A 12,437-nucleotide genomic window follows, 5' to 3' on the forward strand; every position below is an offset into this window, starting at 1 on the left:
AGTTAGAAATGAAATTTTTGTTTTGCTTTTTTGTTAAGGTTTTCCAATGAAACTATTATAATAATATCATAGATGCAAAAGTTTGTGTGTTTTGCTTTCACACGTAAAATATTCAACTGCATGTACTTAAATTTTACATAGACATTCTTAGGTATGAATATAGGCCTTTTCTTATTTAAAAAATCCCTCTGGGCTATGCCCCACTGATCTATAAATAGTGAAAAATCCAATCTTGGTCTCTAAAGTTGCGAAATATTAATTGAAAGAGGCCGTTAAATGTAATTAACTGTTCTGTGTAAACATTGTTTTATGACAGCACAACCGTATGTTTTCATTAATTTAACCACAGTTTTCAATTTGTTTTCATTTATACTGTGAAAGCATAGAGTAAGCTACATAGTAACATCACTTCTTATTTGAACCGCTTCCGCTATCGATGTTGAGTACAGAGTAATAAAATATCCATATTAAAAGATTTTTTTAACAGTACATTTTTAAGTATACAGTGCAACTATGAAACCTATATTAGTTGTGTTTTGGCATAAGTAGGCTTCTCAGATCTTAGTTATATATATATATATATATATTACGGGAAACAAGGTAAAATCATATATGAGACAAAAATACTGATACTAGAGTAAATTACAATGGCCATAAATATACATTTTTTGACAGCAAGGCAACAAGGCAAACTCAAAATTGGCATTGGAAATATAATTCACTTGAACCAGAAGTGCTCATAAACCCTACGAATTGTGTGCGAAGCCACGTGTAAGTTCTAGTAGTAAGTATTTGTTAAATATCACACCTGCCATCAAAGCTCTTTTGTTATTCATCACTAGCCATCGTATCTTTTTTCTTACCATTTAACTGTAGGACTATAAATTTAACCCAAAAATTAAATTTACTGCTGAAACTCAAACTGAATTATGACTGTGTTAATCAGTTTTTTATAATAAAAATGTACAGTTTGAAAACAAAAAATTTCGCATGCACCCACAAAATTTAGTTATAGGACATGATATGTCTTTTCCGTAAAGACCTTTGTAAAACAAAAACCAAAAACATAAATAACAACCTAAATCTTCATTAAAGTACTATATGTTTCACAGGGTCATAAATATGTGGAATAACTAGTGAATTTTGGCAAAAGATTTGGGAGTGAGAATGGTTGATACGTAATTTGTGCCTTAAAAATCTCTGTATGGTACCCGCTCATGTTATTGTACTTGCAAAAATATTCAACTCTATGTACTTCTCTTGCCCTACTAGTCTTGCTTCCTTCTGCTCTTCACAGTTTTGTGTTTGAAAATGAAGAAGAACATATAAAGGCAATGATTCGATGGATGGTATGAGTAACAGAACTTTCATAGTTAGTTACGTCGAAAAATAGACACTTCCTTCTGTACAAAAATTTATAGTAGGTGACAAAATCTTCAGGTGACCACTGGACTTGCAACGAGGTACGTGATGTTGCGTTCTGGGCAAACACATAACATGTAAGCTCTAACACAATCTTAGAATGGAAGTGACTGGAAGTTTTCAAATTTCTTGAATCAATGATTTTAGTTTGATCAAAATATTTAAAATAGTGTACAGAATTTACCTGTGAATAGTTCCTCTGAACCTCTTAGGCCCTCAGTATTTAATTACATAATTGACTGTCATTTGTATTAGGGTCTTTAAAATTTACATGTCAATTCTCACTAACAATGTTTTGCCATTGTCATCATTTCTGATAAAAGACAATGTGACCTTGCTTAATTTTTACTTTTGTCTTGGACTTCTAAAAAACCATCCATCTTTATCGGTGCTGCAAATTAATAGAAGTCTTCCTTTTAGTAAAGAAATCTGCAATTGATTAAATTGAATGTTCTAGTGCTAGAGGATATTGAGATTTTAAGTGTACAGCACACGGACAGTACAAATATTTTCTGCCACCTGAGTGTGGTTAACTAATTCTCAACCAACAGTGATAAGGTTTCCTCATTGCAATGCAATAATTACTGCAGATGCTGTGTGTTCAATCTCCGTTTATTGAACCAAAAATATCTGTATTGAGATTCATATTTCTAAAAGGCAAGTGTAACAAGACAGATTGTAAGAAAAGTTTTTTATTTTTTATTGTACAATTTGACAAGTGTACACACTATTTGGTAACAAATAGAAAATAGTGTATGGTAATATAAAATCTGGCTAAATAAACAAAGCAGAACTATGTATTTATTTTGAGGTTATATTTAACTTTAATCAGTAGGAATAATAGATCAAGTATAGTAGAATTTTGTGATTTATCCATTTTCAACATAATACAGTACAACTGATACATTTATTACCTATAATAATAAAAATGTATTTTATTTTGTCATAAATATCATTATAAAATACCAACTTTTAAAAACTAATTATGATTTGAGAAAAGTTAAGATTTTAAATAAATTAATATGACTAATTTATCAATAGTTATTGGTTTATTAAGTGAGGAAAAACAATTTTGATATCCTGAAAGAGAATTTTGACTGCATGAGGCGAAGGCTTGGGAACAGCTCAGTAGTGTACATTTTCTCTTGTGACACAAAATATTTTTCACCACGTACAATTTATTAAATAAACTATACATGCTTGTTGTGTGAATCTGGATTCCATTTTAAATAACAATTATTTCTAATATGACCTACATAGCTCTGGAATGTTTTTTGTTACCAAACATAGTTTTATTACTTACAACATTAAATCAATTATTTTTCTTTACCTAAGGGAGATAATCCTTAGGTTGTAAAGTAAATTTACTTAAGGAAGTAAATAATTACTTTATACATTAGGCGGGGGAAAGTATTATTTATAAAAACTGCCTTGAAATAATGTTGTAATTTCTTCGTTTTATCCCAAATCGTACTGTTAAGAGGAAATGTTAGTGAAGTGCGGACAGCACTAAAGCTGAAGCTCCAGTTTTAACTTGAGGCTTAAGTTTAAAATAACGTTATAAGTAGAAATTAATTTTAAATCCATAAATGTTTCACTATAGAAACTTAGATTTTAATGTTTCATTGCTAATGAGTTGTAAAACACTATCTATTAATACTAATGATATATAATTTTTATATACAACAGAGTTTCTTATGGGAAAATCTATACTGAGTATAAATCATAAACCACTAGTATTTATAGTCAATTTTGTTTTTTACAATTTAATAGCATTCAGACACTGGAACATAAGTTTCTATAGCAAAACATTTATGGATTTCAGAAGAATCCCTATTTATAAAGCTGTTTTGAACTTAAGCCCTGCATTTAAAAGGAGAACCTCAGATGCAAGACTGACAACTAACTAGTGTTCCCTCTTAGTTTTATGAAATCCTTCGATGTTTTTCATTGGTTCTGTACAAATTTCTCTCTTTTTATTTTAAAACAATAGAACCAGAAACTGACCTGGACATAATATAATAGCAACCAACTAAAAAAACTAAAACTAGAATATATATGTACAAAATTCTTTATTTATATTGTATTTACAGACTTTCTCACTAAGCTATTGTTGAGCACTTTCTCTACACATTGTACAATATGTCATTTTTTATTGAATAAATTCAGTTTTACATTAACCTAAGAAACACAGTAAGAACTTAAATTTGTAAAATAGCTCATATAATTTAATTTCATTATATTGTTCTTCTTTATTATTTCTTTTCACTAAATTTAAATCCATATTTTTACTGACATTGACGTTTATCTGTTTAGGAACAATACACTGAGAGTGTTCATTTGCTTTACCAAAAGTGAAGTTCAAATGTATGTGTTTAAATCATTTCATCAATGCTTGGTACAGTAATAGTTAATCTTAATTAATTCACTGATTACTCCCTAAATTACACTCGCCAATAGCAGAAAGTGTCCAGAATCTGGTGTAATCAGCAAGTTGTTGAGTTACGCCAAGATTTTCTCTTGTGTATATAAAAGAATGTATTTTTCATATTTGTTTTATAGATATCCAAGAATATTATTTACAGCAGAATATTGATTTTTTTACAAATGTGATAAAGTGGCTATGGCTTGTTTATTGTGTTGCTATAGTAAACTTAATTATTTGTAAATAATTAAAAGATTTATAAAATTGAAAATATAAAAATAGTTTTTTAATAAAAAACTCTAATTACCTACATTATGCCTTATGTGTATAAAAAACAAAAGTTCACAAACAAGTATATCACTTAAAAAAAAAATTGAATTTAAAATATGAAACTGATTGAGCATTTTCATATTAGTATGTAAAGTAGTATGTCTTTTCCTAAAACTTAGGTTTAGAGATATTACTTTATCTTTAATGTACTAATAAATGATTATTCTTGTACTTTTTTTTATTAAAACAGCCATATTTGTCATGGAAATACTGAATAGTCAAGAGCTGCTTGACAAAGATCGCTAGTAAGGAAAGAGGCATGGGAGTCAAAGCATTAATTTTGTTTGTTACGATGTTCTTTTTGAATAGGCATATTTTTGTGTCAATTGCTTTCTTCTGTTTTGTTTTCGAATTCATATAGTTATGCTAACAACAACTTCTTGTGTAACATTATTTAATTTGTATTTTTACAAATCTTGTCTTACTTAGTGTTAAACGTCAAACAGAGGACTCTTCTGCATTGGAAGAAGAGGTTGTTGTCCCAGAAAATGTACCATCACTGCCTCCAGTCTGATAGTCGTACCTGTGATGTAACCTACGCTGGTAGTTAAAAGAAAAATATCTCCTGTCATGAGTGGGATAAGAATCTCCAATTTCAGCATAAACATTGTCTTCAGATGTGGACACCTGATCGACGACTACAGAGTATGGGATGTCAGATCCTGCCGAATAGTCAGGCCCTATCTGAACACGGGTCTTGTAGAATGGTTTCACTCTTACCTCTGGGGGATTCACAGGTTTTCGAACCACTCTATATTTAGAGTTCCTGTCTGCATAATTGTTCTCATCAAAACCAGGCACTCGCACACCATGCACTACTATTTTAGTTTTGAAGTCCTCGCTCAATCTGTCATCCAGTGAGCTGACGGTCGGGGTGGGTGTGGGTCTCGACTCCCTCTCAGCTCTCCTTCCCAAGTTGTTGTCCAAGGACGTGTTGTGTATGGGTGTCGCCCAGACGGTCTGGTGTTCCGCTACAACTTGTGGGCGCAATGACTGAGGCTCCTCTACTTCTTCTGCTACATTGGAGTAGAGATGCTGATTGTCATGGACTTCTACCTCACTTCTGGTCTGCGGCTGTGGTTTGGACACCTGGTCAGGTCTTCTTGGTAGTGGCCGGTTGATTGGTCGCAGATCTTCAGGCATAGAAGCTGAAAATCTGAATGACGCTGATTTAACTGTCTTCTTGTCACCTAAAGAGATTTTACGAGGTTTAGTTGATTTCTCCGGAGTCTCTTGCTTTTTAAGTAAATGCTCTTTTGGGTAAATATGGTGAATAACTTTCAACTGGCGACACCACTTGTCACTGTTCTCTCTGCAGAATCTCAGTGCATTCTGGACGAGAGGAGACTGGAAAAGCCTTCGCTCATCTGATTCTCTGCGACCAAAGCGAAGTACATAGAATCTGGAGTTGATGTCAATTTCCAGGAGGCGGTATTGGTGGTTACTGCTGGATTCTTCATTATCACGAGGTGGAAGAATGCAAGTCAATATTACATCTTCTTTCTTGTATGTTTCAAGAAGCATAGAGCCTAAAACACACACATTTAAATCAAATTTCTGTAAATTACTTGTTTGTAATCTTATGCATAAACCATTATTTTTTTTCCCTGTGCTTCTAAAAACTGACCTTGCGGTTTCTGCATGGAGATTATACAGACTCGCACAGGCAGAGGGAAGGTCCTTAGCAGCTTGGACAGTTGATACACCTTACTGACTGTGTCGTCATTGGCAGAACTAGCTGTTGCCACAGCGTAGAACTGACCATGTGTAGTCACCGGGATGTAGAGCACCTATTTCCAACAGCATGAAAAAGGTATTATATCTCAAATCATCAACAATACACTGAACATTTCAAAGTTGATTGGATACAAGAACGAATCAAACTGCTGAAGGCTTTTATATATGTTCCATGTTAAGACATTATATTGACTTTGTTAAAATGAAGTACCTGATCACCACTGGTAAGGCACTGAGCGTATCTATTAGCCTCCGTCCGACCAATAAGAGGCCAAGAGAGCCGTTTGCTGCGAGTTGATTGGTTGGCCAAGTCTTGGTATACGGCTAGCAGTTTCAGCACCTGACCACTCCTAATGTTGGTCTTCGTATACTGCTGCCTAGTTCCATCTGGAAAGTAGCAATCTTAGTAAATTTGAAAATTACTTTTGTGGGTGGACTAAATGAATGAGAATTAATTATACTATTTAATAGAGGTTCAATTAGTTATTAAGAATACAATTTTAATTCTTGAACAGATTTTTTGTGTGGAATCTTGATGGAAATCTTTCATTTTACAAGGCTTATTTTCCACAGGTACGAATGACAGACTTGTCCAATGTGTAGTAGTGATGTATAATTAATTAGAAGTATTGTAGCTAATTTTAAATGTAGCAGCTCAAATAATGTTCTATATGGAATAATTACTTTTGTTATATCAGTATAGTAGGTGATGGTTCAATGAAAAGGTGTGTATACATTTATATCGGTCCAGTTTTGCATTATAGTTTCATTACTGTTTCTATTTCTAGTTCTAGTTCTATTTAACAAATAAAAATTGTGTTATAGGTGCTACTTTAAAACATGCAGGCATTAAACAATGTATAAAAACTTAAAAGATTAAACTAAACACATGTTGAACAACTTGAGATACATGTGCATCCGGTTTTGCAAACATTTTCAGTAATGCATGCATTCTAATATAGTCAAACCTTTTAATATTTATTTATTTGTGATTTATAATGTAATTAAGTAAATAAAATAGCAGCTTTATCATCTTCTAAAGCAGGATTTACAAAGATTTGACAAAGACGATTTTCCTCAAAACCATACTAATGAAAGTAAAGTAATGCTGAAGGTTACTAGGCTACTAGAGATATTGTATTTATTATTTATTTAAATTTCACCATCATACAGAAAGTAAAAAAGGTTTGTTAAGACCTCTGTTGGTTAGTGCAAAGGGGACCTGTTGAAACATCTGTAGTGTATATCTATTTGGTCTCTGCTAAAACGTTGTCAGGTATTATTGAAGATTATCTAATAACTTGTTGATACGTTGACTGCAGCAGAAATCTCAAGGCGCGGAGACTGAATGCTCTGTTTGATGTCACTCAGTATAAAGCTTTAAAAAAATGTGGCTCAGATAGGAGATATCTTAGTGGAAAATGTATTGAATAAGGAAGAAATGTATGAAAAAATACTGGAATGATTTCAACATAAGTTCAAACAACTTAATGTCGAATAATGTAGTAAATGTAATGAATGAATTTGCATATGAGTTGTGACATGTACCGCTGTGAAATGTCTGTGTAGATTGTCTGTATAGAAGAGCTCTTAATCAGATTAAGACATATTGGTGGATTGTCCAAAGAATATCTTATTTTAACATTATTGTGTAACTTACACTATTATTACTCCTGGTTCTCTAAACCTATAAATTTCCTTTTAATCTGAGGCCATAAAAGCAGCCAATACGTAATGGAGGTTAACCAAAACAATACATTCCTACTTTAGACTTATTCTTAATTATGAGAACCAAGTATGTTTTTATATTGCTGGAAACCAAAAGAATTATAATTTAGAAAGCAAAATTCTAAAAACTGATTAGAAAGATTACAAAACAACATACCTGCACTGGTTCTGTTGTTGAGACTGTAGCCCACAATGTCGCTCATGGTGAGGAAGGCGGTGACTTGTGCGGAGACTAGGCGGTGGACGGAGTTGTAACACCTGGCCTTTACCTGACCTCGCTCTGTCACCACCGAGAACCATCCTGCAACACCAACAATCCATCATACATTTGTATTCCATGTTATTCAACTCAGTTGTACTAAACAAGTAGAAAGCCTATTGGCATTGGTTTCATTTATCTACCTGTTGCAATCTACACCATATATAAACTTTGTTCAATTTTGATTAATCCGCAAACTCTTTAACCCAAAACAACCTTTTATTCCAAAATTCATTTATTTAGGATGTAATGATATTTCTGAACATGGTAACACTCAAAATAGTTAATCGATTTGGATAAATTCAGCAAACCGTACATTTGTTGTAAGAGCCAGCTGTAGTGAAATAAACTTAGTTCTTCTCCTCAAGAAAAATAAAAACATCAAAACAATTTTACACTTTTTTGTGATATATTATATTTTAAAATATTAGTATGAAATGAAACTCCTTTAGTTTTTCTTGTAAAGTGTACAATTTATGAATACTTAAATGATAAAATTCGAGAATTTTTTTCTCAACAATTTTTTAATCAACAATAAGAAAAACTAAAAAGCATTTATATTTGTATTAATTATATCTTTAAAAAATTGACTGCAGCGGATAGTTGCTGACACTATCCTAAAGTCGGTGTTACAGTGACTCATGTTGCACTGAAGGTGTTAACAAGGTATACTGTAGCTCAGGGCCGTAGGCATGTTTGGTGGGCCCAGAACATAGCAATCCATCGAGCCTCCATAATTATTTACTCCATGGACAAACTACATCAAATGATTTTTTTGTATCAAAATTAAGAAAAACCTTTAATGTATGGTCATATATATTTTTTCATATATATGCCTCTTTTCATTTTAAACAATAAAATTAATAACTACAAAACTGAGGGCTTGAATGAGCGCTTTAATAGTCACTAATATTACATTGGTTTTGGAACTGCTGTCATAATTCTGTGTCAATGTGAGTGTTTTACAAAATTGTCAACTAGTGTCTTCAAACCAATGTGGTACTGGCCTAGCTAATCATCTGGAGAGTGTGTTGTTACTCTAAGAACATATTATACAGGTAAAGCATAATGTTAACACTCTCCATCTATAAACTCTCTGAAACTAAAACCAAAGAACATTAATTTGATTGTAGAATCGTATAGTTAACGAAGTACCAAACATCATACTAGTAAAAATAATTTTATAATACATTAAGATATTGTTTTAATAATAATAAAAATAAATAAAAAAACCTAATTTAACTACAATTATTAGAATGTGTAATCTACTAGGGAGATTCACAGAATTGTATATAGGCCTAGTACATTTTTAATTTTTTCAGCTTTATAGGAGTTTAGTTTAAATATAGATAGTTCTGACTTATTATGTCCTTACTACATAGGCCTATTACTGTTATATTAAAATACTGATCAAAATGACCCAAGAACCTAGTAAAATAGTGTTCAATAAAATAAAACCCAGACTACTATAAATTTTAGATCCCCCTCCTTTTCACTTTTAAATCAATGACTTGCTTTACCTTGTCCTAAGTTATTGATAGTAAACTATTATACAGTTAACATATCCGTGAACAAGATCTTTATTGCACTAAATTGTTCTTTTTAACTCGTTTTACTTGTCCTAACTCTTGCAACTAAGTGGCGAATTTAAATTATACATTTTACTTGCAGTTATTTGATACTTGCAAAAATCAACATTAGTAATTTATTATTAGCCCACGCGGTATCCCGTAACCAGTGTTGGTTACGTCTTGGTTCAAAGAGACACACATAATTGGTTTCAATTTCCAAGTAATTTTTCGCCAGTTTGATCGCCAAGAGGCGTGACGTCACGAACGCTAGCGCGGGGAAGGTGTTCCACACGCCCCCGTCTCGCTATCATCTTGCGAACGCAAACAACCTCGTTTCGTAATATTTAATTAGAGGTTGTAGGCCAGTTTCCCCGGTCCAGTGGCTAGCTATCGCGCCCTGTTTACTTGATAATAATCGTCAAACAAACAAACTGTAAGTGTTGCCCATAGCCGATGTGAAACTGAACCTCCCCTAAAGGGTTCTCCCTTGTTTTCGAATTATGTAAAACAGCGTGTTTTGTCTCACCAGCCGATTTACTTTTACCTGCATTAACTAATACAGTCCGTTAGTTAAACTGTAAATAGTTCACTAGTAACATAACATTCTAAGTTTCACTTAAATAATATTTGGAAGATTTCGTTAGTGATTTACTCTGGTGCACATCAGTTATGTGACCCACGGTTTATTAGGCAGATGTTTACCTTCAGACATGATACTCAAATATTTTCCGTCAGTCATACGAATTATCCTTACTGATGCCAGAGATGATTTAGCAAGAAGCAGAAGGATAATTGCATTATAGATGTTTCTTACCTACTGGATTTTAAATATACATTAATTTAAAAACTTCAATAATGAAGTATTATTTTTATGAGGTTTTTCGCTTCCAAGGAAAGCATAATCAGATCCACGTAATTTAAAATAAATTTGTTACAGTAAAAATAACAAAATAAGAACAAATAATTGTTTATAGCTATAAACATAAACCTCAATAAATAAATAGACAAGTAATGCATTTATTTTACAAGCGTGTCTTAAATACAATAATGCATTTCAAAGCAACTGATTACGATAAAACGTTAAGTGAATTAAAACAGAACAAATAGTAGTCTATATTAATAGTTCACAATTAACAGTAGTCTTAAGAACTAGCTTACAAAATCTGACAACTTTTAGTTTAAAATTGAAACAGCTTATAAGCTGCTTGACACACTCGGAGACGCTTACAACTTTGGTCTAGAGTAGGAAAAACTTGTTCGGCCAAATTTGAAACATGATGTTGGTCATCCTGACGGATACAGCGAAGTGCGATTTTCTCGCGAGCTTGGAGTTTTGAGGTGGCCTTACTTGCAATGTTTTTCGGATCATATAGCAAGTCATTGTTTTGCTTATTTCTATCAGCGGGACCATGTTTGTTGGATCCTTTTCTCATCCTCCTTCAATATAATGTTCCTAAAGATTGGGTAACAATAATTAACTCGAACCGGGCAGCTGAGTTCTGTATTTGTTGGATCCTTTTCTCATCCTCCTTCAATATAATGTTCCTAAAGATTGGGTAACAATAATTAACTCGAACCGGGCAGCTGAGTTCTGTATTTGTTGGATCCTTTTCTCATCCTCCTTCAATATAATGTTCCTAAAGATTGGGTAACAATAATTAACTCGAACCGGGCAGCTGAGTTCTGTATTTGTTGGATCCTTTTCTCATCCTCCTTCAATATAATGTTCCTAAAGATTAGGTAACGATAATAAAGTCGAGCCGGGCAGCGGAATTCTGTATTTGTTGGATTTTTCCTCGTCATCCTTCGACGTTGTGTTTCCATTTAAAAACTGGAACCCTGATTTGGGCACGGCATTTTATTAGGCTGACAAATAATCATGTAACCCTATAGTCTCGAGTAATTATAAACGGTTCCGAGCTAGAAGTTTAAATCTGCTACACAAAAAAGTAATCCCATAAATATGAATGTATGTTGTACGATAGAGTACTTAAGTGTAATAGGATCCTAAGTTATATAAATAATTTATTATTAAATTGTGTCTCACTGTAACACAATATACCTTCAGTGTTAATAATAGCCAAACTGGAATACGCGAATGTTGCATCTCACTGTTGAGGTTATGTAGTGTGTCAGCTACCAATGTTTCACTACACAACTTTATAACATTTTCCACTTGACGTTGAAGTAGAGAGCCTGTGTATAATCAATTAAACGGTTTAACATCAGGCCCAGCAGGAGTGGGCGCCAAGGCTAGAGTGCAGGAGGGCTATAACGTGAGATGTAGGATGATTGTGGGAGATCCTTCGGGCTTCTTTCCGCTCCTGTCCTTTGTAAACTTTATTACATCCTGAGACACAGGCGTAATCTCTGTGTGACTTAAATCTACTCGTTATAATAGTTGAGTCCTTTGCACTGTCCGGCATTGCGAAGTTTTAGTTAAATTCCTTCAGCTGTTGTAATTGGTTCGTTAACTCTTCTCTTCCGTTTTGTGGATTATATAGAAGATTCAGCCATTAAGATAAATCTGTAACCAGTTTGTTGACTAATGAAGAAAGATGGAAGTTCGGATTCTCTGTAATTCTCGGGGGAATGTCAACCCAAACAGGTTCATCGACGGTCCTAATTTGTTCAGGATTTAACAACATTGTGGAGAAAAGCATTCTGGCACATTCTGGTTCACTATAAAAATGCTGATTAGTGGATATATTCAAACTTGGATGGTTTTATTTGTTTGCTTGGATTTATAATAATAAAATTATAAAATTTTGTTTACATTCATAATAAACTATTGCAATATAGTGTTAAATATTCAACAACGATTGGACGCTTGAATAAATTATACATAACCAATGAAGAAAAATTATTCTTGAACCTTTTTCCAACATTTCATCAAATCAGGGTTCATCATTGCAACTCTTACACATATACGAGTACTTATACTACGTTCAGGAAAGGTATCTAC

The 12,437-nt window shown here is 33.0% G+C and overlaps 1 protein-coding gene across 1 annotated transcript in view; it reads right to left on the reverse strand.

Moving 5' to 3' along the window:
* Nucleotides 1–2,098: 2,098 nt before the first annotated feature.
* The window catches only part of LOC124360699, a 116,306-nt gene continuing 105,967 nt past the window's right edge, over nucleotides 2,099–12,437 (reverse strand). Inside the window, exons 5-8 of the mRNA XM_046814531.1 lie at nucleotides 7,800–7,943; nucleotides 6,126–6,301; nucleotides 5,805–5,967; nucleotides 2,099–5,706 (exon numbers count right to left, since the gene is read on the reverse strand). Of these exons, the coding sequence (XP_046670487.1) occupies nucleotides 4,616–5,706; nucleotides 5,805–5,967; nucleotides 6,126–6,301; nucleotides 7,800–7,943 (1,574 nt within the window). The 3' untranslated portion in view covers nucleotides 2,099–4,615. The remainder of the gene's footprint in view (nucleotides 5,707–5,804; nucleotides 5,968–6,125; nucleotides 6,302–7,799; nucleotides 7,944–12,437) is intronic.

Source organism: Homalodisca vitripennis, chromosome 1 (genome assembly GCF_021130785.1).
Source record: "Homalodisca vitripennis isolate AUS2020 chromosome 1, UT_GWSS_2.1, whole genome shotgun sequence".
NCBI classification, from domain to species: domain Eukaryota; kingdom Metazoa; phylum Arthropoda; class Insecta; order Hemiptera; family Cicadellidae; genus Homalodisca; species Homalodisca vitripennis.